General features: G+C 42.4%; 3 protein-coding genes across 3 annotated transcripts; 1 reads left to right on the top strand and 2 right to left on the bottom strand.

Moving 5' to 3' along the window:
• Positions 1-1,748: 1,748 nt before the first annotated feature.
• On the bottom strand, positions 1,749-5,071 carry pfdn6 (prefoldin subunit 6). The gene is made up of 4 exons (XM_080466352.1): positions 4,918-5,071; positions 4,650-4,720; positions 3,473-3,597; positions 1,749-2,049 (listed from the first exon to the last, which is right to left on the bottom strand). The coding sequence occupies exons 1-4, from the start codon at positions 4,979-4,981 to the stop codon at positions 1,938-1,940; spliced, it is 372 nt and encodes a 123-aa protein (XP_080322478.1). The 5' UTR covers positions 4,982-5,071; the 3' UTR covers positions 1,749-1,937.
• Positions 5,072-5,105: 34 nt separating this feature from the next.
• On the top strand, positions 5,106-8,469 carry mmgt1 (membrane magnesium transporter 1). The gene is made up of 5 exons (XM_080465592.1): positions 5,106-5,141; positions 5,282-5,434; positions 6,084-6,136; positions 6,336-6,439; positions 7,692-8,469. The coding sequence occupies exons 2-5, from the start codon at positions 5,356-5,358 to the stop codon at positions 7,846-7,848; spliced, it is 393 nt and encodes a 130-aa protein (XP_080321718.1). The 5' UTR covers positions 5,106-5,141; positions 5,282-5,355; the 3' UTR covers positions 7,849-8,469.
• A 1,659-nt stretch (positions 8,470-10,128) lies between these two features.
• Positions 10,129-25,177, bottom strand: ints6l (integrator complex subunit 6 like; the record flags this gene model as incomplete). The annotated part of the gene is made up of 18 exons (XM_080465591.1): positions 10,129-11,096; positions 11,951-12,044; positions 12,124-12,495; positions 13,300-13,528; positions 13,618-13,760; positions 13,874-14,000; positions 14,084-14,299; positions 15,327-15,437; positions 15,523-15,617; positions 16,009-16,141; positions 16,556-16,708; positions 17,029-17,192; positions 18,172-18,300; positions 18,391-18,574; positions 19,074-19,163; positions 21,781-21,930; positions 24,870-24,947; positions 25,067-25,177. The coding sequence occupies 18 exons, from the start codon at positions 25,175-25,177 to the stop codon at positions 10,994-10,996; spliced, it is 2,682 nt and encodes an 893-aa protein (XP_080321717.1). The 3' UTR covers positions 10,129-10,993.
• Between the last annotated feature and the right edge of the window lie 535 nt (positions 25,178-25,712).

The following is a 25,712-nucleotide window of genomic DNA, read 5'->3' as shown; positions in this document are numbered from 1 at the left end:
GGTGATGTGGCAGTGGGGTTAAGAGCGGTTCACTGTGGGTCCTGATAACATTCACAATGTATACTGGGGGTATGCAAGGTGTGTTGATCTGCATTTAAATGCATGCAATCAAGGACTATCAGTAGTACGGGGCAACATCATTGTCTGGTACTAGAGGTTATTTTGCATTAGAGGAGAGATGATTATGTAGCCAGGGGTTTTTGCTGTAGATCTGGTTTCACAACTTGTCTAATGAGGTGGCTTCACGGGATCCGTTCACAAGTCCAGCAAACTGGACCAACGCAGGTCTGTTTCACCGGTAAAACAGAAAAATCACATAAACTGATCAAATCCAAACAAACACAACTTCTAAAACACTGGTGATACTATAATGATGACTTTTTATTTTTTTTAAATAAACAAGATCACACACAAACAGACACACACACACACACGACTCGTGCACGAGCGTGATGTGTGTGTCTGAGGTCGGTCGTTCTTTTGTAAGTATTAGTGAGGAATACACAATAAAATGTGATCTGATCTACAGCTATAAGTCATGATAAGCTACAGACAAACACTGAGTATTTAACCTAATAAAAGACCATTAGAAAATGTCATGTTGAAAACATTAAAACCGGCCAAGGATCCATTCTGGTCCGCAGGACATTAACTCAATATTCATTATTTCATCAAAAGCAATGGGTGTTTATGGATTCTTCAGTGTGAAGCTATCATACTGCATGTGCATTAGGATGAATCTGCAAACACTTGAATGCCGAAGGCTGCAGAAATCATGCAAAGTGAGAAGAGACAGGCTTTCCCCTTTTTAACATCAGCCCAAAGTGAAAAGGTGTGGATGTTGAATCAATGAGAGCAGCTGTGGGTGGAGGAGACGTTTTTTGGGACCTTTGACTTTGCACCATGAGGCTTTTTGTTTTTTAACATTTGAAATTGCATTTATTTTTCTGTAAAATTCCAACGTGTTCAGGTTTTAGTAAAAATGCTTTGAATTAGATGTAAACTTTTTACATTCCTGAATTATAAAATGCACAATGGTGAAGTAATATATCAACTCCTTCCTTAACATTTATAATTTTCTACTGCTCCAGTCAGCCCTGCTAGACTCAGCCTTGGGCGTTTTCAAGACAAGATACTTAAAACTTTAATGGAAATGTATTTATTTTTTGCTGGCTCTTGAGGGTTAGTAACTTAACAGTTAATGTTTTACTGTGTTGTAATTCAATTCACCAGTTATCTTTGTTTTTATTTTTGATGTGATGAATAAATAAAGCTGGCACTGTGGGAAACTAAAGTAGACATACATCTGGAATAAACTCATCAGCTACAATGCAGAGGAAGAGATCAATTCAAAGTGTGTGGGTGTGTGTGTGTGTGTGTGTGTGTGTGTGTGTGTGTGTGTGTGTGTGTGTGTGTACTGTTATGACATTAATAGTAGCAAAGTGGATTACAGTGTGAATTGTGCTTAAAATTACATATCACTGCACTTTTACTTATTCAATAATATTTTCATTTTATTGTTATGCAATTGTCCCTTATTCTTATTTATACCACTTGATCTTCACTTTGTTAGTGCATCTATCTATCCTCATCACCTTATTGTCTATCAGTCTGTTATATTCTGGAATTTCTCCATTGTGTGATCAATAAAGTCGATGTTATCCTATTGCTTCACTTTACTGTGTGTATAAGAACAAAACATAAAGTAATTTAAATTGTGTGACAGAGAGAGACTAAACAGCAGCGTTCATTGAAAACATGTTTATTATAACAACAGAAAGTCACAGTACGAACACTGTGAAGCACTGAAATGAGCAGAGGGTCTTCATCCTCGTCTTGCGGGTTTACATCTTGTAATCATCCCTTCTACTGTCAGTGTGTGTGTGTGTGTGTGTGTGTGTGTGTGTGTGTGTGTGTGTGTGTGTGTGTGTGTGTGTTCAGGCAGTCAGGCCCTGGGCTTTCTGGTACTCCTGCTGTAAACTAGTCAGGAGTTCTCGGTGCTGCTCACATTTCTTCTCCAGGTCCTTCAGGAGCGTCTCGTACCTTTGACTGCGAGGGAAAGAAGAAAAAAAAAAAAGAACACGGAGATAAGTTTAGAGAAAACAGATGATTCAGCTTGTTAGCGAGAGATGATTTGAGTCTGAAACGTTCCTTTATGTGTGGATGTTTCATCTTCTCTCTGTGCATAGATTTGCTCTGCACCCTGTAGTTTCCCCCAATGTCCAAAAAGAGGTTTAAGGTGAGCTATAGGTGAGAATATGAGTGTGTTTGACCTGCACTGAATTGGTGACACGTTCAAGCACTAAGGCAGAGGTCTCCAACCCCGGTCCTCGAGGGTCCTTCTCACTACTTTTTGCTCACTACTCCACGTCTGGCCGCGAGATATTGTCCAATTTGCTTCTTCTAATTCGTGCGGTTAGCTTTGTTAGTTTCCTACCCAGAATGCACTGCAGACTCTGTCACGTCATCTCACCTCGCCCATGAGAAAGATCGTCTACAAACGAAGCGAGACCTAACATTTGAAGGGGACCATAGGTCGCTTGTTGGCTTTGGTTCAGATTTCGTGGGCGTGTTCACGTCGTGGCAAACCAAACGGTTTTTCCCTGAAGAGAACTCTGGTCCGGTTCAAACAGGGGAATGTAAGCACGCCCCAAAACTCCAACATAACAGCAAAAAAGCCATCGTCAGCCAACTTAGCTCTATTATATCTCAACAACTGTCACAGTGAGTGTCATAGTAACAATAATAATCCTATAACATTTATATGGAACTGACAAGGAGTAAAAATGTTAAAAAGCTATCAGCATTCTTTTTTCACTCCACAAATCGAACATTGCAGACTCTTAATTTCAGGAAGTCCCAACTGTCATCTTTTTTTTTTTAAAAAAAGAAGGATATTTGGTTGGATCAAGTCTCAATAAGCTTTTGGAGTGAGGGTAAATATTGAATGGCCTTGTTCACTCTGCTCTGTGGTGTGATTTATGGAACATTTCCATTATCTTTATATGACTGCAGTCACCTGGCTTCAAACCACATCCTCCAGCTTTTACACAAACAGTAGTGATATAGTGATTATAAGATATTTGTTGTCATTGCAGTCAGTAAAGAAGGATCTGTTCCACCTTTCCAATGATCTCATTTTGTCGAACTTTGTCCTCGTCTTGTTTAGATGTATGAAGCTTCTTGCGTATTTGGGTAGAATCAGCCTTGAATTACAAATGTGCTCTGGTCATCTTGTTATGTAACTTCAGATTAACTACCTTTGGTTAGAGGAGAATAAAACAACCAAAAACTGAAGGTTTTAATTCTAAATTAGAATGCACTTCACCTTTGAAATTCCCTGAGAAGAACGATCCAATCCAAAAACAACACCTCAGAATTTCAATATACAGTACATCGGTATTATGTGGATTCAGATGCAGGGCACCATTTCATTAAATCGAATTGATGGTGAATTTTATATCAAGCTTACATTTCTCCATTTATATACTCCAGCCTTTTCCCGACCGTGGCTTTGGCCTCATCCAGGTCTTGCTTCACTAATACTGGTCCGATCAGCTTGTAAATGGTGTTTGTGGAGTCCATCAGGTCGAGCTCCTGGAGAAGTCACCGGGAGAAAACGAGTTCAGTTAGTACACGAGTGTATACAACATTATATCTTATATGATGTAACAAACAAAGTTGTGCAATGTATAGTATATGAAAATTTAGCCTTAGTTTGTACTTGTGATTTTAATTCACTGAAGGTCAAAAAAATAGCAATGTGCAACATTAAACGCATTAAACCAAAACATAAATAACTAAAGAGATCTAGGAATCCTTATTTTTATTATGCTGCAGTCAAATGAAAGTCAGACATAATACAAGACGGAAATAATAAAGCCCCGGGGGCCAGATTCATCTAACATAGAAGAATCAGAATCAGAAGAATATTTTTCTTATGATGATGAGTTTGTTAAAACAAACATGAAGAATGAAAAATGCTGCAAATAGAACACTGTTTTTGTGACATTTCACTGTATTTTGGACCAAGAGAAATCATTTCAAATGCCAGAATGTGTAAACTATTTTCTAAGTAAAGATTAACTTGTTTGGTGAATCGTGAATGTTGTGGCAGAGAGGTGATTAAGCCCCTGATGTGAATCACGTGTGCTGCCTCACCTCTCTGCTCATAAAGGATGAGCCGCCAATGGCCGGCCTGAAAAGTCTGTGTAAGTTTTGAGTTTGTGTTTTGGTTTCATTTAATAAAAAGTATGGTTCTGGAAAACTATCGGCTCCGTGACTCTGTGGGGGAACCCGACAGTGGCGGGCACAACTGCCACAGATGTACTCATACCTATTTGCATTAAAAGCACAAGATATTATTATGAGTTGAGCAAAAACAAAACAAAGAAAGTGTTGTAACTGGTATCAACTACTGAAATCAACTGATACAGTGTTAGAATAAGGTTGTAAATGCACTAAACCCCTGGTTCACATGGTTATTTGATGTTTTTATGAATATGTCTACCTCATATGTTATTGTGAGTGTATTGAGAGCATTGTTTGTTTGGTTTTTTTACCTCAGATGGTGTTATTGTATGTATGTATATATATATGTACTTTGTTTTACCTCAGATAATGTTGTGAGTGTATTGTGAGTGTTTTACCTCTTTGACTATGTTGTTCTCTGCCAGCTGAGCCTCCAGCTTCTGTCTAGCTGACATGCTTTTACTAACATCTGAAACACACACACAGAGGACATGTACTGATTAGATCTTCTCAGTTAAAACTAATTAACGTATTAATTTGATCATTACCGCCAGAAAAAATACTTATTAGGGCAAATAAACTTGACTGTTTGGTTCTAATGTGGTCAGCTAGCTCGACATTATAAAGCACATAATGCACACAATATAAAAAATAACTACAACATACCTTTCTGCATCTGTGTGTACTTTTCTACTTCAGATTGTAGTTTCTTAACGAGGCCCTGCGCCATGTTTGATCTGTAAACGGCCTAAAATTAATCAAACGTAAGAGAACTGGGAGGAAAAATGTGCTGTGGTGAGGAAGCTAACAGGAAGCGGATGTTAGCCGGCTGACCCCTTCAAAGTAAGAGCAACGCTTTTAGGAAGCGGATGTTAGCTCGTCGCCTTAAAGTAAGAGTATTGCAGAACTATTCTTTATCTTTTTGTTGTACATAAAGAGACCATGAAAACAAATAAAGCCAGGTCAGCTGTTTATCTTAATGTGTTTGTTTGTGTTTTATACATGTTTGTCCCTTTGTGTTGAATTGAAGCGCCGTCACGGCTGCGGGCTTTTACGGCAGTGTTTTACGACATTGCACCCGGTTCATCCTCGTCCTGCTCCAACATGGCGTCGTCGTTCTGGAAAGGTGTCGTCGGAGTCGGACTCTTCGCTTTGGCTCATGCAGCTTTCTCGGCGGCACAGCGTGAGTTCCACTGCACGGCGGGGAGACGCACGCCTCCGCGTGTGTGTTCAAGCCCGGCTGGGTCTCTGTTATCACCGCGCTGGCTGATGAAACTGCGTCCCGGGCCTTCGTGTCCATCGGCGGGCTAACGAGATGCTAAAAGCGTAGCTCCGCTTTGGCTCCTCCACAGGAGAATCAAACGTTAAACTCAGCCACAGCTCAGTAGTACATTATCAACTATACGATATGTCAGTTTATCAAACACGGATGTAATGTCTCAAAACACCCACTTTCTCTCCAATCTGTATTCAGTAGTTGGCGTCCAGATGGATGGACCACATTATTAGGTACACCTGCACAGTTTAATGTTGCCCAAAAGAAAACAGCTCTGATAAATTACAGCTCGGACCATGAGCGATACTGTGTGAATCTCGCAGCAGGATGGTTGATGATAAACACCTCTGTTCCTGCATGGGGACAGGAAGGCAACATGTTGGACAGTATTGGTTAAATCCCAACTATTTCATCTTTGTTTAGAAATGTATTGATATAAACACTGCTGCAGTACTGGATCACATCGGATTGCACAAGTGTACCTAATGAAGTGGCCGGTAAGTGCATTGTCATTTTGTATTTTAGATTTTTACTAAAAATTTCTTCTCCTCCTCAGACCGATCATACATGCGACTCACAGAGAAGGAGCACGAGACACTACCAACTGATGTGAGTGATTCGCACCTTGATTTGTTCTTGTTCATCAACACGCCCTCAAAAGATACGTCCACATTATTTCACATGTTTTAAATATGTAGTTGTAAATGCTATTTTTTTTTTCTTTACTGATGATATTCTCTATTGCTTTAGAAAAATGTAGTATTTCATGATAAATTCGTTTTTACTTGAATCCCTTCTCTTCCTCCAGATTGTATTGCAGACTTTATTATCTTTCGTCATGACCTGTTACGGTATTGTCCACATTGCCGGAGAGTTCAAAGACATGGACGCCTCCTCAGAGCTGAAAAACAAGTAAGCACAGTCGCCATGCTACTCCCATGGTAGTGGGGATGTTTGTGTCCTCCGTCACCGGGGAGCCACTTGTCTCTCCACCTCAGCTTCAGTTTTAGCAACATTACAGTCGACCAGCTCCCACAGACGGACCCTGACCTCCCCGGGGCGGGGGCATCGAGGCGATCAGCGTGAGCTGGCTTTAGGGATTTCATGAGAAGATGAATAGAAAATAAGAGAGGCGTTTTGTTGAGATTATGTTTACAAATGATACCAAGCTCATGAAACACCACATTTGAGTAGAAAGTCAGACAGGTGGGTTAAAGAAAGCAGGTGAATATTATTTGTTAAAGAAGCTTATAGAAGTTATCAACTTCATATTGGCCGACAAGTGTTGACATTCATCCCACAAACACTCGCTTCTTATAAGTGTGGCACTATTTAAAGTAAAAATGGGTTTCAGTGTTTCTGCTGCAGGTCACATCCTGTGTTTTGACTATTTAAAGATACTGAGCTGTGATTTTTCCTTGACTGAATCACACCTGAGTTCGTTCACAAAGTGCTTTTCAATCAGCCTCAGTTTGCACCAATATTCAGACGACTGCATTCACATTTCTACACATGGATCTCATGCAGCCAAGCAGATGAGAAATAACTGAGGTGTGTGTGTTTTGTTCCATTTAGCCTGATTTCATGAACTTAATGGGTGAGTGAAGTTTGGACCAACAGGAGGTTTGGTGCATATTAAAGCTTGTATCACTGCAGCTGTCTTACGCGCTCTGGTCCGGGGTTCAACATGAGAACCTGCATTCCAGTCCAGTCGCATGCAAATGACTCCGCTCATTGTTGGGCCTTTTCAGAGGAGTACTCCAAAGTTTGCATGAGGCGTTCTGGTGAAAGGACGCATCTGAAGTCTTATCTAACTAATCCTCACCGCTGATGGCGGGTTAGTGTGACTGTAATCGATCTGCATTAGTTCATCTGTCTTTGAATCCGGTCACTCTAGTGGGCAGCTGTGTGAATGATGGTACATTGTGAATGTTCCTCGCTCAATTACAATGTGAAATCAGTATAATTATGAAGTGTAGTCAATGTTATCGACGGAAACACGGCCGGTAGTAATACACTGAGCATGCTGCTTTAGATAATCTGCAGGATTGCTACTTTTTTTTTTTTTAGTTTCCATTCATTAGATGTAGGAAAACATATATATATATTTTTTTTTAGAGCAGTATTATTCTCTTAACGTTCTTCCCTTTTATCCCGATCGCAGAACGTTTGACACGCTGAGGAACCACCCGTCCTTTTACCTCTTCAACCACCGGGGTCGGGTGTTGTTCCGCTCCCCGGAGGAGGAGCCCTCCTCCGCACACAACCAGCAAGCTCTTCCCAACCCCATACGGCTACGCAAGCTGGATCATTTGCACTGAGAACTGGCCTTTCCCGCCTGGAACTGCGTCATTGTCAGATAAGATTTGTTTTTGTTAGTCAGAGCGAGGAATGTCCCCTCCTCTTCCATTTTTAATTTGTAAATAAACTAATCTGCTGTCTGAACATGCATCAAATGGTTACCATTAGCCCACACTGACTGTGCCAACCCTTTGGTTATTTTTCATGCTGACTTGTTTGTACATACAGTATGTAACTGCTTCGGAGTCTTAAGATACTGAGACGTCTCCCTTTTTCTCCCTCTGAACTGAAGCCGGGAGGTTGCTGTCCTTTATAAATCTTTTGTATGAGGGGCAAAACAGAAAACATTTTGTTACCGTTTTATTTCACCCTTATGTCTAGTCTTTAGCCGCTGTCTGGGGCCAACTGAGATGAGTTCCATTGTGTGAGCAGAGGACTCATTCATTTGTTTGATGACTTCCTGGAAAAGGCTCTGCACATCCTGTATGCGAGAAGAGACGGCGGGAGTTTTGATAATACTGTGAAGACTAAAGCAGAAAGCGATGGTACATTCATTTGGGTGATGTTTTATTTTTTCTTCCCTTCATTTTGGTAAGAATCTACAGATTGTTTTTAATTTAATAAAAGGCTTACTGATTTTATCAAGTGTCCAGATCTGTTTTTGTCACTTCTGAGGAGGCATTAATGAGGCGGCCCCACATTCAGTGTGTGCCGTCACTGTGACCTTGATGAAAGGCTGCTGCTGCTGCAGCACAAAAACACCATGAACTAAGCTGCAGTTACTCGTGTTGGCCTGGAGGTGGCAGCAAAAGCTGCGCGTTCAGTTCATCAACGACAGAAGCAAAGATATCAGACTTTTAGCAGGGTGCCTATACATTCAGACATGCGTGAATCTGACCCAAAGTACACACCAAAGAGCAGGTACAATTCTACCTGGGGTTTATTTATTTTTTTATTTTCTTAAAAAAAACGATGGTTCATAAAACTTTCCACTTTGTATATGTATTTTAACAGCTTACAAAAATGGCTTTTAAACATTTCCTTCAAAATAGCTCTTTAAACTCTGAAATAAACAAATTCACAAAAATAATCTATATTCCCTATGAACATTAAAAAGTAGTGTACATCTGTGGTAAAAACGGCGGATGAGTGCGGAGTGGGGTCGGTGTAAAAAGCAGCAGAGGAGTGACGGCCAGCTGTTGGGAGTTCAAGAGGCGGCTGTCGGCCGAGCGTGGACAGATGCACCACAGGAGGAGGATTTACATGCTGCACACACTGAAGACGTGTTCACGTACGGGGGATTACGATCCTCGTCGACTTCGCCAGGAAATAAAACAACAGCGCTGTTGTGCTGGTTGTGCTGTGGGGGGAAGTCGGTTGACATTGTGCAACTGTACCGAAACATCGACTCTGCATGAAGCAGTCCAACCAGCCTGCCTTAATAAAAAAAACTTGTTTTGACGTTAAATAGCGACATAACTGATCCAATTTGGATATTTAGAAAGCCATCGTTCATACACTGGGAATGTGAGCTTTCACTTTTTCTGACTAACACAATGACAATCAGAGCTGGGCAACATGGAAATCTTTACAATGAGATGGATGATTTATCCTCAGGTACCAAAGTCTGGAACAGAGAAATACTGAGTGACCAGGGCTCGGCCATCGGCTGCTCTAGATCCCTGTATCTCCACTACGGAGGAATGGAAATCTTAAAAAAATATATAAAAAAAACAGTACGCAGAGAATGAAGCCTGAACAGGATAACCTAATTCAGGATATTCACAATGTGAAAAAAGACTATTCTAGGTTATTAAAACCTCGTTTTAGCTTTTATCAAATTGCAGATCATTATGAGAAACTCCAATAGACACACTATAAACTATAATTTATTAATGTCTTCAATACAAAAACATTTTTTTTATATTTTCTGGCCTCTGGGTGTAATTCTTTCTGAAGAGGGAAGCTGCCGCACTCAGATTATAGTGGGAACATTGTTACTCGCTGCTCTGCAGTGGAGAAAAAAATAGAAGGGCAACAACATCGACAGTATTTTGAAGTCAACGAGATAAGCGATGGAAGTCTGTAGTTTTTCTGGAGGAGATAAATGTGTTATGAAAACAGGGCAGGTCCTCTGAGAAACGCCAGGGCAGCGATTTACCATCAACTCCAACTAAAACTACGTTTACTGAGACTTTATAACATTTTGTTGGTTTACTCTCCTGCAGCTCGCTCGCTCTCTTCTACACCGAGGTTGAGCAAATGCACACAAGCTTTTATTCTTGTTTTTTTTTTTTTTTAAGTGTAGCCGTGCAGCTCTTAAAGGCCTTTCTATACCCTCTTCATATCGCTACAACAATGTGCACACTTGAATGACTTGGCTCACGGCATGAACAGAGCCGCGCAGGATCTCGGTGGAGCCTCGCCGGCTGTTTGGTTCGCGAGAAGAGCGACTTAACAAACGTGTCGCGAGAAGTCTGAAGCGTGTTCATCTTGTTAATGGAAATAAATCTGGAATTTTAGCAGGCAAAGACGCACATAGCGTATCAATTCTTACGTGTAACTGTAGGCGGGGTTGTTAAAGATAAACATCTATGCTCACAGATTCAATCCATCTTGCCCATCTCGAATGCCAAAGAATTTCAGCTCCAGCTACTAAAAATAGGAAAACGTTAGATAACGGTATCAACAATGACAAATATATAAAAAAAACAAAAACAAATGAGTGCATCTTTTTGCAAATGTAACACTAAAAATATGAGGCCTCATCTGTTTGAGCCAGAAGCGTCCAGAAGCCATCAATTTAAAATATTGGAGTCCCGATAAAAAACTTGCAGGGGTACAAACACTTTTCAGACCAGCTGAACAAAGGTCTGTTAGTAAAGCAGAAATCAGTCCATCACTCGTTCCTCTCAACTGGGGATCTGCCAGCTTATTGTCCCGTCTAATGGAGTGTGTGTGTGTGCCCATACAGACAAAAGCCATATGGAAGTTTAAGGCATCTGTCAACATGAGGAGGATTGTCTTTAAAGGTTACTCATCCTCAGCGGGTCTGTCCCATGTCCTCAGCAGCAGAGGGACCCTGTTTTCTCTCCACAGCTGGTCTTGGAGCAGAGAAGGCCTTTCCTTCCTTTTCATGGTGACACTGCAAACGTGGCTCCGTCACTACCTGTCGTGGTCGTTGGGGAGCAGAGAGGACGCAGCCCGTTTCTCTTCCAGGTCGCTCAGCGCCAGCTCCAGCTGCTGGATCAGAACCCGCTTCTTAAACCTGCCACGTTCACAGAGAGCGAGAGGGAGGAAGCAGCGATCGCGATCAAGAAGCAGGAGCAAAGTTTCCCTAACAAAAGCACGTCATCACTCTAATACCCCCCAGATATCTAATATACCAGAATAATATATTCTGTTTCTGATACTGTGGCCGCCAGGTGTGAATGAATGTTGATGTAATGAGTGGAAACACAATAAATGTATCATCTGTGAGTCTGTCGAGCCCGTGACCAGCCAAACCTGCATTCCATTAGACTTGTGGTTTCCCTACCAGCTTTGTGGCCTCAACCTTTAACATCTACTTAGTGTTTGGGAATCTAAGCCAGTAAGCTCCATCTGATTGGCTGAATAAGCATGAACGCACGGTGCATGGATAATTGTCCTTGTTGATATCGATATTGATAAATTTACATTATATTGGTCCGAGCTCCTGGAAAACAGTTTTTCGTCTGACAGTGGAAATCTGTCGGCCTTTTGTGGACAGGTACCTGTGAGTACAACTCATTCTACGACAGCCTCTAACAAGAAGCGGTCAGTACTAACAGGAGGAATGAGGAGTCAAGGATCATGGCTTCAATATCACAGTCAGTCTGTCACATGAAGACACAGAAGACTCAACTTCAAGGGTGGAAAGTTCTGCAAAACCATCCCATAATAAGCTACAACTCCAGCTAGAGAAACGTTTAGTAATGATGAGAATTGTCTGATGAATGAAGGGCAGGTGAAGCTAATGTGAAATGTTAGGAGAATAATTCAAACACAAGTCGTTGGCTGTGACTGTGCAGGGCTCTGAGGAAACTCTATAAAATGTGAATGCAGTGACAAGCTGTTAAACTGCACATTAAAGTTTCTTACCTGACAGCCTCTTTGATGGCGTGCTGGATGAAGTATATTTGCACATTCGCGGATCCTTTCACCTGCTGTAGTAGCCTGACGATTGCATCATAGTCTGAGGAGGAGCACATTGACAGATAAAGAGATGACCGACACGCACATCCGCGTGACAGCGTGAGCCGGCTCATACTCACTGCGTCCAGGCTTGCGGACCTCCTTGATGACTCGCGTCCGCAGCTCTGCCTGGTTTCCGTCGAGCGGGGCGATGAAGAGGGTCTCCAGCTCGGCAGGCTCCGCTTCAGTGCTGTCCGCCTGGCTCGGTGGACTCAGCCCGTCGCAGTTGTGTTTCTCCTCCAGCGGCTGCTCGTCGAGATGATCCTCCGCTGGCTGCTCCTCCGTCACGACGGCGTCCTCTTCCTGAACCACCGCAGCTTTTTCCTCTAAGCTCAGTGGAGACGGGCTCCCTGTCTCCGTGTCCATGTCCGCCGGCCACATCTCCGCAGGGTCCAGCTCGAGACCCGAGTCTCCGTTACTCTCAGTCATCACCACCGTGTTGCCGTCCACCCCTGGTAGAGTAACAAGGATAAAATGTGACACTTCGAATTCACTGTGATTGAAGTTTATGTGACATTTACTGTTTACACCCATTGTTTTACTGCTCCAGAACAAACCTGAACAACAAAAAAAAAGGGTGAACACTGTACAAATGTTCAGTTCAGTTCACTTCATGCTCATATCAACATGTCAACAGAGAGCATGCTGAACAGCTGTTGAGAAGGTTATTCTGAGATAAAACTCAATGTAACGTAACGTAACGAAACGAAACGTAACGTATCGTATCAGATCGTATCGTATCATAACGTATTGTATCGTATCATAACGTATCATATCATAACGTATCGTATCAGATCGTATCGTATCATAACGTAACGTATCATAACGTAACGTATCGTATCATAACGTATTGTATCATAACGTATCATATCATAACGTATCATAACGTAACGTATCGTATCATAACGTATCATATCATAACGTATTGTATCATAACGTATCATATCATAACGTATCATATCATAACGTATCATAACGTAACGTATCGTATCATAACGTATCATATCATAACGTATCGTATCATAACGTATCATATCGTATCGTATCGTATCGTATCGTATCGTATCGTAACGTATCGTAACGTATCGTAACGTATCGTAACGTATCGGTGCAAGTTGGATTTTTACCTTTTAAAAACTGAAAGACAAGTAATTTGCCTTCACACGTCAATCTAACTTTAATCACCAGTTTGTAAGTCAAGTCGCTCTTTTCGGCTTGTTTGTTCTGCACCAGGGTGCTGATCTCAACATTCATACCTTTGTGCTGTGGGACGGTTTTGAGGTTCTGCTGCGCCTGAACTGCTGCTGGACTCTTTCCCGCCGCCACATGGTTGGTGTTCCCAGGAGGAGTTTGCGGTCGCCGCAGCAGCGGCGACATGCTCCGCCTCCTCTTCAGGGTCACGCCTGAGTTGGAGTCGCCAGAAAGTCCCCTCTTCTTGCTTTGAGGGCCCGCCACAAACTCGTCCGCTTCATCGATCATCATCCCCTGGTGACGGCGTTTCAGGAGTGAAAACGTTAGAAAATAAAGACGCGGTTGTGGTTAAAATATACTATTCTGAGTCGATATATTTTTACCTTCTTATCCTGCTTGAAAGGATTCCCAAAGGTGTGCAGCCGCTTCGGTTGATCAGGGTCAATCTCTCTCAATGGAGATGGCATCATTTTGAGGTACTCCTGATAGTTTCCCATCTGTGCCACTGGAATACTGTGCAGGTAGTCTAACACCCCCAAGAAACATTAAGAGACACTGAGAAAAAAACAACTACCGGACTTGTTCGTATTCTGCGTATATTTGCAAAAACTAAACAGCATCATTGTTACTGTAATATACCTTCATCTTGTCCTCGAATTAATTTCAATGACGTCCGCAGCAGATTGGAGCGCATGCGGGTGAGCTGATCCAGGAGGTTCCTTCTGGGGATGTCGTACGCGTTTCGGTAAGCTTGAGGTTTGACGTCCTGTGAAGACATTTGGAGATTTACAACGATGAAACCCAGTAAATTGTGTTTGCCCCCGACAGATGAAAATATCTCAAATCTACCTTGTTGAGCAGGGCGATCTGAAAACCGGCAAACTCTTTGAAGTTGATGTCCGCCAGGCGAAGCGGGCCCTCTCCGGTGATTCCCTGCAGCAGCTGCTTGAAGTCTCGCCGGTGGGCGAGAGAGAGAGAACTGGAGTGGTTCTTCACCTTTATGCCGGTTTCTTGAGGAGCCTTTTTCCCGACCGACACAATTAGACGATCAGACTCAATTTTAGCCTGAAATCCCCCAAAAAAAGAAGAAGAAGAAGAAGAAGAAGAAGAAACCTTTTATTATCTGGTCAGGCGATTACATTCAGAAGATCTTCTTTTTCGTGGCATGCTCTGGCTTAACCATGAAGACCTGAGGCAATACTTGCACGTATCCCCCTTTAGATTAACAAAATTTTGTGTGTTTCTCCTCCAACAGCTGCCAGCAGATTTTTTATCATTTTCTTTGTGTAGTCGCAGTCACAAATCTGGAAACCCTGTGATAATTCAGAAATGCAAATGCTGCATGTGGCTCTGCCAGAGAGCAGTGTGTACAAGGTTTAGCCGTCTAAATAGGCAAAAATAATTCAAAACTGCAAAAATAAATAGAATGGTTCCTTTCTATCTTCATCTTTTATAAAGATGGCTACAGAGAAAGTGAAAAGGAAGTTCTATAGTAAGTAAACCAGACTTCATGCCGTTTTAGAGAGCACACTACACAAACTACCCTGCTGACATGGAGCATTGCACACCAGCAGCAAATCCACCCAAAACATTCAAGGGTTTTCCAAGAAAGACAATTGGCGATAATGTTGTTTCCACTTCAACTGTGCCTCATTATGTTGGACAGTTTAAAGTAATGTCACGCCTTTAACAAAAACCCACGAGAGGATATTCTCTTCTTCCAATTTAAAGTAAGTAAAGCTTCAAAGAACTAGTCGTTTTCAGGTTTTTTTCGTTGTAAAGTGACATGTCTCTCATTTCAGTTACAATATTTGTCCTGTGAAGATCAATGTAGGCTTACAAAAATGTGAGTTGGGGTTAATCTCAATAATGGTGAAAATACAAATGTACAGATCCGGTAAAAACCTTTACGAGCATCGGAATCAACAACACTCCTCAGTTTCCTCGAGTCAGATTCCATTTAAAAACCCGTTATTCATCACTGAGGCCTGATGAAAATTCAATCTGTGTATTCCGAGCTGACAACATTTTTTCCCCTCACATTACACCCACATTAGTCTCACATGGACTCTGAGTACAAAGCAGCTTTTACCTGCTGGCTGAGCTTCTTCAGGTATGAAATGACACTGTAACTCAGGCCACAGTCCATGGTGTCTGCTATCAGGTTAGGAGCTCCCATCATCCTCATTGCCTTTTTTAAAGGCTTTTCAAAGAGAACAGACACAGTTAGACATTTAGAAACACTAATGCATTACAAACGCTGAATTAGTGATGTGGCATTAGTTTACCAGGAGGAAGTACGGAGGCATCGTCTTCAGGTACATCTCAAAGGCCTGTCGCCACTTCAGGTTTGGTTTCAGTTTGTGCACTTTGAATAAATCATCTGGGGGGAAAAAATAAAAACAATGTAGCATTCTGGATGAGTGATCAGCTTCAGCTCCACCTGCTGCTGCAGGGAAAGCTGCTAAGCACACATCAGTATTGAGCAGCAGTTAATCTGCAATGAGGACAGAAATAAGCAGTTTCACAACATCCTTAGCTCGCATCGATTCCCGATTATATATTTGTTGCACGTAAATGTAACAAAAACAGTCATTTTATTTATCGAGTTACTCTGTTATAAACTTGAGCTTTGAGATTCCCTAAAGATGAGAGGTTGGGAAAAAAAAAAATGGCCCAAAAAAGGAATGTCTTTAAATCTAATATAAGCTCAGAGCCACTGACCCAGAATTTGGAGGCCACATTGTACACAAGTTTACAGGAAAGTGTCTCACCGAGGAGCGGGAGGAGGACCGGGAAGTTGTAAGGCATGACAAACAGATTAACGCAGGTAAGAGTGGTGCTGGCTTTAAGGTAGCCGAACGGCTGTCCCAGGTCATTCTGCTTCCCGCTGTTGTTCACAAACACCTGAGGACAAGAGGGAGAATTACAGAGTCAAATAACAATTGTTTGTTGAGCTTAAAAGAAAATATGTTGCGTGACCGAGCTTCACTTCTGTAAACAAACACTAATTTACAACTGTCGAATAGAAAAATGAAATTTATTGACAAACAATACATTTAATTTTGACATTACATTGCCACGTGGCGAAAAGATATTATAAATTAAACCAGCAACCTCATTATATCTGGGCTTCAGAAATACGCCTGAGGCAGCACCAGTGAGCGTAAAGCAAGACATCAAAGGCCGTGTGTGTGTGTGTGTGTGTGTGTGTGTGTGTGTGTGTGTGTGTGTGTGTGTGTGTGTGTGTGTGTGTGTGTGTGTGTGTGTGTGTGTGTGTGTGTGTGTGTGTGTGTGTGTGTGTGTGTGTGTCTACCCTACCTGCCAGCACATGTGTGGAGACTTCCTTTCCAGAATGTACTGGGTGAGTGGAGACGGCTCCAGTTCGTACTTGTCAAAGGGAAGCTTCTCAATCACCATGGGCTCACAGTCCACGCAGGAGAAGCGCACCACGGGATGCGCAGAGCGAGGCGGCTGCAGGGCAGCACAGGGAAACTGTTTACAACTGCCCGGGGTGCAGAGCCATCTCATGCTTTAACAGCAGCAATATACAACGCAGAGTAAAGACTTCAAGGTAATAAGCATGGCAGACTGAGTTGGGAGAGTTTAACATTTGATCATGCTGGCCGCAAGACAAGGTGTCAGAGAGAAAAAGTGGACTGTCAATAAAGGAAAAACAAAGTGAAGAATGATGGGCTCAGTGCAGCAGAGCAGGCGACACAGGCAATGTGAGGAACAGGCCATTACTCACGCAAAGAATGGAGAAACCTGACAGACAATATGTCTTCACTCACCAGGGTGGGAGAGTTCTGGTCCGGCCAGAAAGACTCTGGAATGGGCCAATGGCCTACTGGCACCCCTGTCTTTGGGTTTGGTCGTACATAGATGAGTTTGTGGCAGCTGTGCCACGGCTGAGGACTGAAGGACGACACAGAGCGACTCGACTCAACGGGGTTATCTGTAATAGAGAAAAAATAAATCAAATAATGGGTTGATTCAAGCAGGCTTTCCCATTATTTACTAAAATAGATTTCTACCTTTTTCAGGGGCCTAAAATTCGATTTACACATTCAAAGATGTAAAGGAAATACAATTTACTGAGCCATCTCGTCACAAAAAAGAACACTCCATTGGTCTGTGAGTGAATGTGTGTGACTGTAACTGACAGTGTGACGGCTTTTGAGACAGTGTGTGTGTGTGTGTGTGTGTGTGTGTGTGTGTGTGTGTGTGTGTGTGTGTGTGTGTGCGTGTGCGTGTGTGTGCGTGTGTTTCACATTTCACAGTCATGTGGCACTTCAGGGTTGTATGTGGGAAGGACTTCATTGTTTCCCGTTCTTATGATTTTCATTTATCCGTTTGTTTATTTAACAGGGACAAAGCACATTATTAAACATTGCTGTGAATGCACCAGAGCTACGGAGGACGGCATCTTTCATCTGTAGTCTTTATAGATGTCACAAACTGTCCATATCTACACTGATGTTTTTCCATCTTTTATTTCAAATTGGTTTTGATGGCGACTTTAATCTAGTTCTGTTGTTCCTCTCAAATGCTCACGGTGCTGAGATATCCAAAAGAAGTGACAAATAAATGACTGTAACTGTGTCTTAACAACCAAGTTTGCTACAGCTCACATTATTGCACCTCTCGTTTCAGTGTGAAACTGTACTGCAGAGATCGTGAATTACAAGATTATCTTTAGCTCTTTACCTGCTTTACCTTCCCCACTGTCTCTGCCCCAGCTGACGCGATGAGATGTGCTGAGATAATGTGCTTGAAAAGCAATAAAATTTATTTCTTTTGGTGTGCGTCAGCCATTTGATTCATATTTAATGCGCCCGGCTGGGTTCTCTGAGAGTTCAAACATCTTATGGGTGCTAATCTAAGAGCGGTTGCTGCTTGTTGTATTTGCAAAAAGGCTTGAGCCAAACACTCACCTTCACCGACGAGAGGCGGGTCTGGCCCGGTCTTCTCAAAATTAATGACAACCCCACTTTGCACTTTCTGGACCAGAGACTCCAGACACTGGTTCAACATCCTCTGCGTTCGCACGCAGTACGAGCGCCCTGAAGACGAGGGAGCAGGAATGACTTATTGAGCTTGACTAAAAAGAGCAGGGACACACAACAAAGACAAAGTAGAAGGAAATAGCAAACCTCCGGTGACTTCACACATCTGGGTAATGGCAGACTCGTCTGTGGGGACGCTCCCGAGCTGCTCGGTGTCTGGCGTGGCCGCCCCAGGCAGCCGCAGCACCAGTGCGAACAGACGCTGGTCCCATCGAAAAGGCTCTTTGGTCAGCTCGCTGCCGGCTAGAGGGGAGTTGAGCGGCAGGTGCAGCTGCACAGCAAACAGGAGCTTAATGTCACTGTGTGTCTGAATATTTAATTTTTCTTCTATTACATATATCTACCCATCAATGCAACGGTTTTCTACACATTCATACTGATAGACACTTTTTAGGCAATAACTAACCCCAAACACATGTTTCTTTTTTAAGTGTGAATATGAATGTGTGTGTGATTGTGTATCTGTGTCTGCCTGTCAAGGGTGTATCCAGCCTATACAAACAGGGATTGGCTCCAGCATCCTGTGATGGATAAAGTGGTATAGAAGATGGATGAATGGGGGTAGACTCTGCTTGTGAGGATTGTTTGTATTAACTTGGAAGCTACAAAGGAATTTCCAATGAGGGATTAATAAAGTTGTCAGAACTGAAGTAAACATTCCCGAAAAGTCCAAACAGATGATATATTTCATGAAGCAGCCGCACTGTTGTCGAGGTGGTATCGCTATCAGCAGTGCATTGTGGCTCCATTTCATTTGTTTGTGCTCTCACCTCATCTGGCACCCCCGAGCTGTGTGTGAGCTTGTTCCCATCAGTGATGGTGATGATCACAGACGGCTCCAGGAAGAATGGGTTGCGGCCCTGAGAGGGGAACATTAACATTCAGCAATTAAATCCAAGTTAAGGCAAACACTGAGACCATTTATTCTCACTGGTCTGCTCTCTTTTCTTTACTTTCCAAAACACAGTTCTGGGCTCTGTGCCTGCACAGAAAAATTCCCATCTTCGACGACACAAAATGTAATTGGTCTCTCATGCTGGGAATGAATGACAAAACGCTGGTCAAACGTTTACACAGAGATCGACTTCAACGCAGTAATTGGTATGGAATTACCGCCACACCTCTGACAGATCCTAATATAAGGCTCAGGCTGGTAATCTTCGCTTTGTGTCAGAATGCATGTGTGGCGCTGCAGAGTGTCAATGTGGGACCGCTTCAAGACAGGCCTCAGTCACTGCGCTGCATAGGTCAGCCTTGTTCAATACAAACACTCAGAGAATGCCTAAGTAGAGTTACACACTCCTGATGCACACAACCTGTGTCACATTCTGAGAGGAGTAATCCATCTCTGCCTGCAGGACGGGGTTTAGAGAGGAGATGTCCACATGAAGGAGGTGGCTGCGTTAACTGGGACAAGGTGGAGACAATTAGGCTCCAGTCAAAAGTCAATATTCTGCTCACAAAGGAGAGAAGACGTGCCAATAGAAACATTTGTGAGCGTGACACACGAGCCAAACCTTTCAATACTTTGATTATCCAGGGAGAGACTGTTCAGTCAGCTCTTCATATGGATGAAGAGTAACTTTATTCTTACACAGTGGCTCTATCCAGCAAGTGTCTTTGTTTAGTCTCTTTACCATTTCTGACATTTTTCAGAGTGTAAGCCTTCAAAACATGGATTGTGACTGTCTTCTGGACCCTGCCAATGCTCTTCTCCTAAACAATCAACAATATGAGCTCCATCAAGCACTTCCTCTGCACCGCAGTGCAAAAAAAAAAAAAATAAATCATATGTGTGCACTCATTATTCAATGCTGCACTTTTCTGTGCGTTGTTTGCACTGTGTGGGTGTCTGCCGGAGGATTGCCACGCCGTTTGACACTTTCAGTGTTTTCTTCTGAGTTCACTCTTTTTTTAATGGGCTTGTTATTGTTTCTAACCAGAAATGTCATGATTAGACAAACAAGCTGACAAAGAAAGATGACAATTGGCCTGATTCTGTGTTAACAATCCAGAAATAGAAATACAACAAAAAAAAAATCTGTACACAGCCAAACAAAAGATAATCTCTGCTCCAGTTTTGCTCAAATATTCTTTTTGAAATGACATAATAAACATTACTTTTGTCTCTGGTGGAAAGGGTACTGAAAATGTGTATTCATGTACAACTCATACTGTAATGCTGTACGTTGCTTAAATGGTATTCAATTTCAAGTAATAGTATTGTTGTGGAAAAAATAAACGTTCGTATCGATTGACCCCAATAAAATATCTACGTTCAAACCACATTTCTTAGACAAAGCATATCAAATTACATCTAATTATTTTCCAATTGAACAGTTACACTCTCGGTCGTGCTTTGGTGCTCACAGTGAGAAGATTTGTACATTCAAGTCTGGGCCGAGCGTCTGAGGCTAATGTGAGCTGTAAACCGCTTGGAGTGGAGAATGTGAGTGTATACGACTCCCTGCATGAAGCAGTATAGAAGACAAATGGACGTGTTGTTGCAGGTTTTATCAATACTTATTGTTTCTGGTTTTGTAACATTTTAAAGTCAGTACAAATAAACACCAATAAATGTCTTTTATGTTTAGTAAATTCTTTGGAAAGTGTAAACCTGAAGCAACAAATAATGTAATAACTGCCAGTAATGTAATTAAGTAGTAAAAGATTTTTTTACCACTAAAATGAGACTGTGTGTATGCTATATGATAAGGTATAACAACTATCTCATCCACTATACCTATTTTGATATTCAAACTGCACAGAACCTGCAATAAACGTTCATTTATAAAGAGATGCAGTTTGATTTATATATTATTACAATATTGGCTGCAGTTATTATATCTGTAAAGATGTTTTTAAATGCTACTCCTTCATGTAACAACTTATAGATTATTGACAAAATATTACTACGATAATGGATCAAATGTCCTATTACACTATTGGCAAGTTATGGCGTTATTTATTAGATTTAAAATGGACACAATTACAGCATTATTGGATTTTCTTGTACACTTTAAATTGTGAAAATACACTATTGGCCATTATCGCATTTAAAGTTTTTGTTACACTGACCAACATGACGCAACATAAAGTTAACTTAAAGATAAAACGATATGAAAATCTCACAGGATGTCTTCTAAAAGCGTTCATAGTCCTGTTGTTTCATCCTACACACTATATGGTGCTAAAGTCCTGCCAAAATGTGTTCTTATCAAAAATGTGACGTTTTCTGTACCCGTTGATGCGAATAAGGAAAACTTATAATAATCCTCAAAAATACCACTTAATTACAGCAATGTATTTGTAATTCATTACTTCCACAAATGCTATTATATGCATTTAAATTGTATGTAGTATACTGTTAATATCAATACGTTACCATTTACTACTTAAATGAGCAATAAATACACTTTAGTTTGTCACCAAGTGACTCTCCACTTTCAAACACAGTGCACAGTGGCACGCACGTACCTGTCCGTAATTGTCGATCCCAGAAACAAGACGGTTGAGGTTAAGCAGGTCGAAGGCGGTCCGCAGAGCGTGCCCTAACGTGGTCAGGCCAGAGGCCTGCAGGTTCTTCAGCTCACACATGAAGGTGGAGTGGTTCTCCTTCCAGCCTGCCTGAAATACACACAACACAGTCTTGACGTGCTGCACGGCGAAGCAGCACTTCAACGAGCTGCAGAGGAGGCCTGAAGTCCCAAAGCACAGCAAACAGCCTCGATCCAAAATAGACGCACACCCACAGATACCCATACTGTGTAATTACTAAGAGAAACAGGGACAGTTCTGTTTGCTGGCAAGCACAAACTGATTAATTCAAGCAGATGACTGTCACTTTGGTTAAGATGAGCCGGGGATGACCCAGTGAATCCGTGCTGCATGGCATAATGGTAGCCATAAAATTAGATCAGGTTAGGCCAAGCTCTGGAAAAAGTAGATAATATAGATGCAATGCAGGCCAACATCAGAGCTTGATGTTGAGTCTGTTTGAGAGGGCGCCTGTGACAATAAAAACCACTGTGTTCTGTGACAGAGAGGAGGGAATGTCGAGTGTGTGACTGCTCTCTGACTTCTCTCCACCGGGGTCAAGTACTTTCCTGCTGCAGCTTCGAGCTTAATCTAAGGATGACCTGCAAGCTTTGCTTGGAGAGAGGAGGTGAGAGACGGAAAGCAAAAGAGAGGGAAAAATAAACGCATGAGCCACCAGCAGTCAACAGCTCTGAATCAGGCCAGTGGGCTGAGCTGTGGATTATCGTGGGATATCATTCCAAAGTCGTGATTTGGGGGAAATTTCTAGGAAACCATGGAATTGCATGAATGGCATTAGAATAATATCCAATTGATCATGTATGAGAGACAGCTGCTGGAGCATTCACTCGGGTAAAAGCAAACTAACCCAGACATAAACGCTCACATAGGCCAGCAGAAATGTAAGGCTTAGCTTGCACTCAATAATTCAGACTACAGAATATTTCTGTTTTCTTCTGGCCCAGCCTCTTCTCTCTCTCTCTCTCTCTCTCTCTCTCTCTCTCTCTCTCTCTCTCTGTCTGTCTGTCTCTGTCTTTCTCTCCCTCCACATCAACAATTTATTGCTTCTGTAACTGTGCAATCAGAGTAGCCTCATTCAGTATAACCTTGTCCTTTCATCATAATCCTCAATGCACACACAGCCAGAAACAACAAAGACAAACGGCAGCCAAGACAAAGAGAGGAAGAGCAGGAGGACAGACTTTACAACCAAGGGAAAGCTCTCCAGGCTAACAGCAGCACCTGGATGACTTTATGTGAGCCACATCTTGGTGGTGTACTTGATATTACTATTAAAAACACATTTTCAGCTCTGCCTTGATCACAGGTGTAATAGGGAGTACGTTAATCTATAAAATGAGCATTACTGTAAAACCACAGACTATATATAAAGACTCACTTTAAAATGAAACAATCTAAATAGCATAAGAAAAGGTGGATTGAATTTGGATTCCAACAGACATTAACAAGAATGTATTTATAACATTATGAGGCACTCGCAGCTTAAAGGTTAGAACTTGAGAGCAGAAAGTTGTTGGTTTGAATCGTGAACCGGAAAGAGATTGAGGTGGGGAAGGTCACAGCCACCACTTCCCCCCCACCCTCCAGGCCTCTGAACACTCAATGCTCCCAGGGTGGGGGGGGGGGGGGGGGATTCCTCCTCTGAGATTGATTTGCTAAACAGCTTTGCACATGTGACTACTGCAAATCATTCTTTTATTTTATTTTTTTATAATGTGGAAAAGCATCAGGAAGTCCTTCATTTGACCAAAAATGATGACCTGGTGTGAGACAAAGCCTGCACAGTGAGGGGGTAGAGGGGTGGGGGTTGTGCCATGTGGTTTCAGGGGGGGTGGGTGGGGAGGGGGCTCATCTTTCTGCAGTTTACAAGCTCTGATCAGATCATTCCCATTGTCTATCTAGCGAGTGCAATATTTAAAAGTGCATCTCTGATTTTTCTGTATGTAAATAAAAACTATTTACTATACTGCAATAACAATATCATAAAGTAATATTTATGGAACAATTATTTTTTGAGAACACATAGATCTATACACCTACAAGCTTTAATTGTGCTTGGTAACGTGTGTCTACATTACATTCCAGCTACAGTGTTTTCTTATTGGGAGCACATTCAAAACAAAAAAATACAGAATGTAATAATAAAGTAAGCTGTAGTTCATGCATCTTTAAGCAGTGAGATTACCCAAGCAACAGTGGTGAGTGGTTTGGAGACAGAGTTGAGCAGTTTCCCTGCAGGGATTAATGAAAAGTTTCTTGGGATTCTGACGTCTGGAGAGACTTATGATGTACATCTAAATATGAGGTAGATCTGAGCCTGAAGGGGTCCATGTGGGCACTTAGAAACCTTGTTTATTAGGCATGAGATGCTCAGAGGGAGATGTGTGCCAGGCCATAAAACAAGTCAATAGATTGGTGCTGTGGATAGCTCTGCTGACATAAACACCATGAAATTATTGCAGTGATACACTGGTGCTTTCTTCCTCTATGTCTGTGATATATATATTTATAAACACTAAAGTGTTTCTATACAGGGCCCTTTTGATCGTAGCATTAATAATGCTGATATAGATAATGATAATTCCCGTCCAGCGAACTCATATGAAAATATATATTAAAAAAAAAAAAAAATCTCATGATGAAGAGGGGCTTATCAACTTTCAGCCCGCATTGACCAATGGCAAAGCGTGGTATATGCAAGGGACGGGGGTGATGATGATTGGCGGGCTCCTGGACCAATCGAGACGTGGCACTGTTAGAAAAAACCGCGACGTCACGGCTGATAATAAATTTCTCCGCCTCCATCTCAACGCCCGAGACTTTTCTCAACACAAAAGCAAAATGTCCGCTGGATGTTAGGAGGCAGTGCAGCTCCGGGTCTGCGACTGTTGGGAGCCTGCAGGAAGCCGCCCAACACTGACTACAAACCAGAAGGACAATAAAGCCTCACTGACAGAAAAAATAGGCTCGTCTCTGCAAATGTAAAAATGGCATCAGTTGCTAATTACCTTCACTCCGTACGGCGGATCATCGAATGTAACTAGCATGTACCTGTCGCCTCTACTAGCCGGGTCTCGGGCACGCAGCTGTCAAAAAAGCAAATCAAAACAACAGATATTAATTTCGACCGACCTTGCCCAAGGAACCCTAAGCTTACCAAAGGTGCACACTCGCTGAGAAAAGTCGGGGTAAAATCATCCGTTACCTTCATAAAGACCTCAACCGCGCCTTTAGCAACGTCCAGATACGTCGTACCCAAATAAGTGCGCTGATTCATAGAGGCGGACGTGTCTAACAGGAAAAGTAAAATAGGCATTTTAAATGTAATACCGCGGCTGTATGCTTTTCTAAAATAACTGTTATCCACATATGAGCTACCGTGCGGCCAAACAGTTCACACATGTGTGTATATATTTGTTATAATAAGCCCCCCCCCCTCCAGAAGAGGGCCGTTGCCTCTGCCCTCTCTCTATCTGCCTTTCTAGAGCTCTGTCTCGGCTCGCGCTGTTCAACTTCTGCTCCTAACAGAACGACACGCCCAGCCTGCTGTGCCGCCACGCCATTGGCCAAGCCCCGTTCTGCTGACCACGCCCCCTCCATATAGAAATGTATAACGAGGTCGAAATGGCTTGCAAGCTTGGCGCGTCCGCCTCCTCCCTCCAGTTGAATGCATGTAAAGCGGGTGGTTGTTGGGAAAAGCGTGGCTTTGCAGTCCTGGAGATGAGTGGAGTCCTCGCTGGGCCCGCATGACCTACTGATGGTCACACCAGGCCACAGATTATCGTCATAGCACTGATTTTACTTTACAATTCCCTCTCATCCCGCCCTCTCGCGCTCTCTCTCTCTCTATA

The sequence above is a fragment of the Lipophrys pholis genome (genome assembly GCF_963383615.2).
Source record: "Lipophrys pholis genome assembly, chromosome: 6".
NCBI classification, from domain to species: Eukaryota; Metazoa; Chordata; class Actinopteri; order Blenniiformes; family Blenniidae; genus Lipophrys; species Lipophrys pholis.
This window is presented reverse-complemented; position numbering and strand designations above follow the sequence as displayed.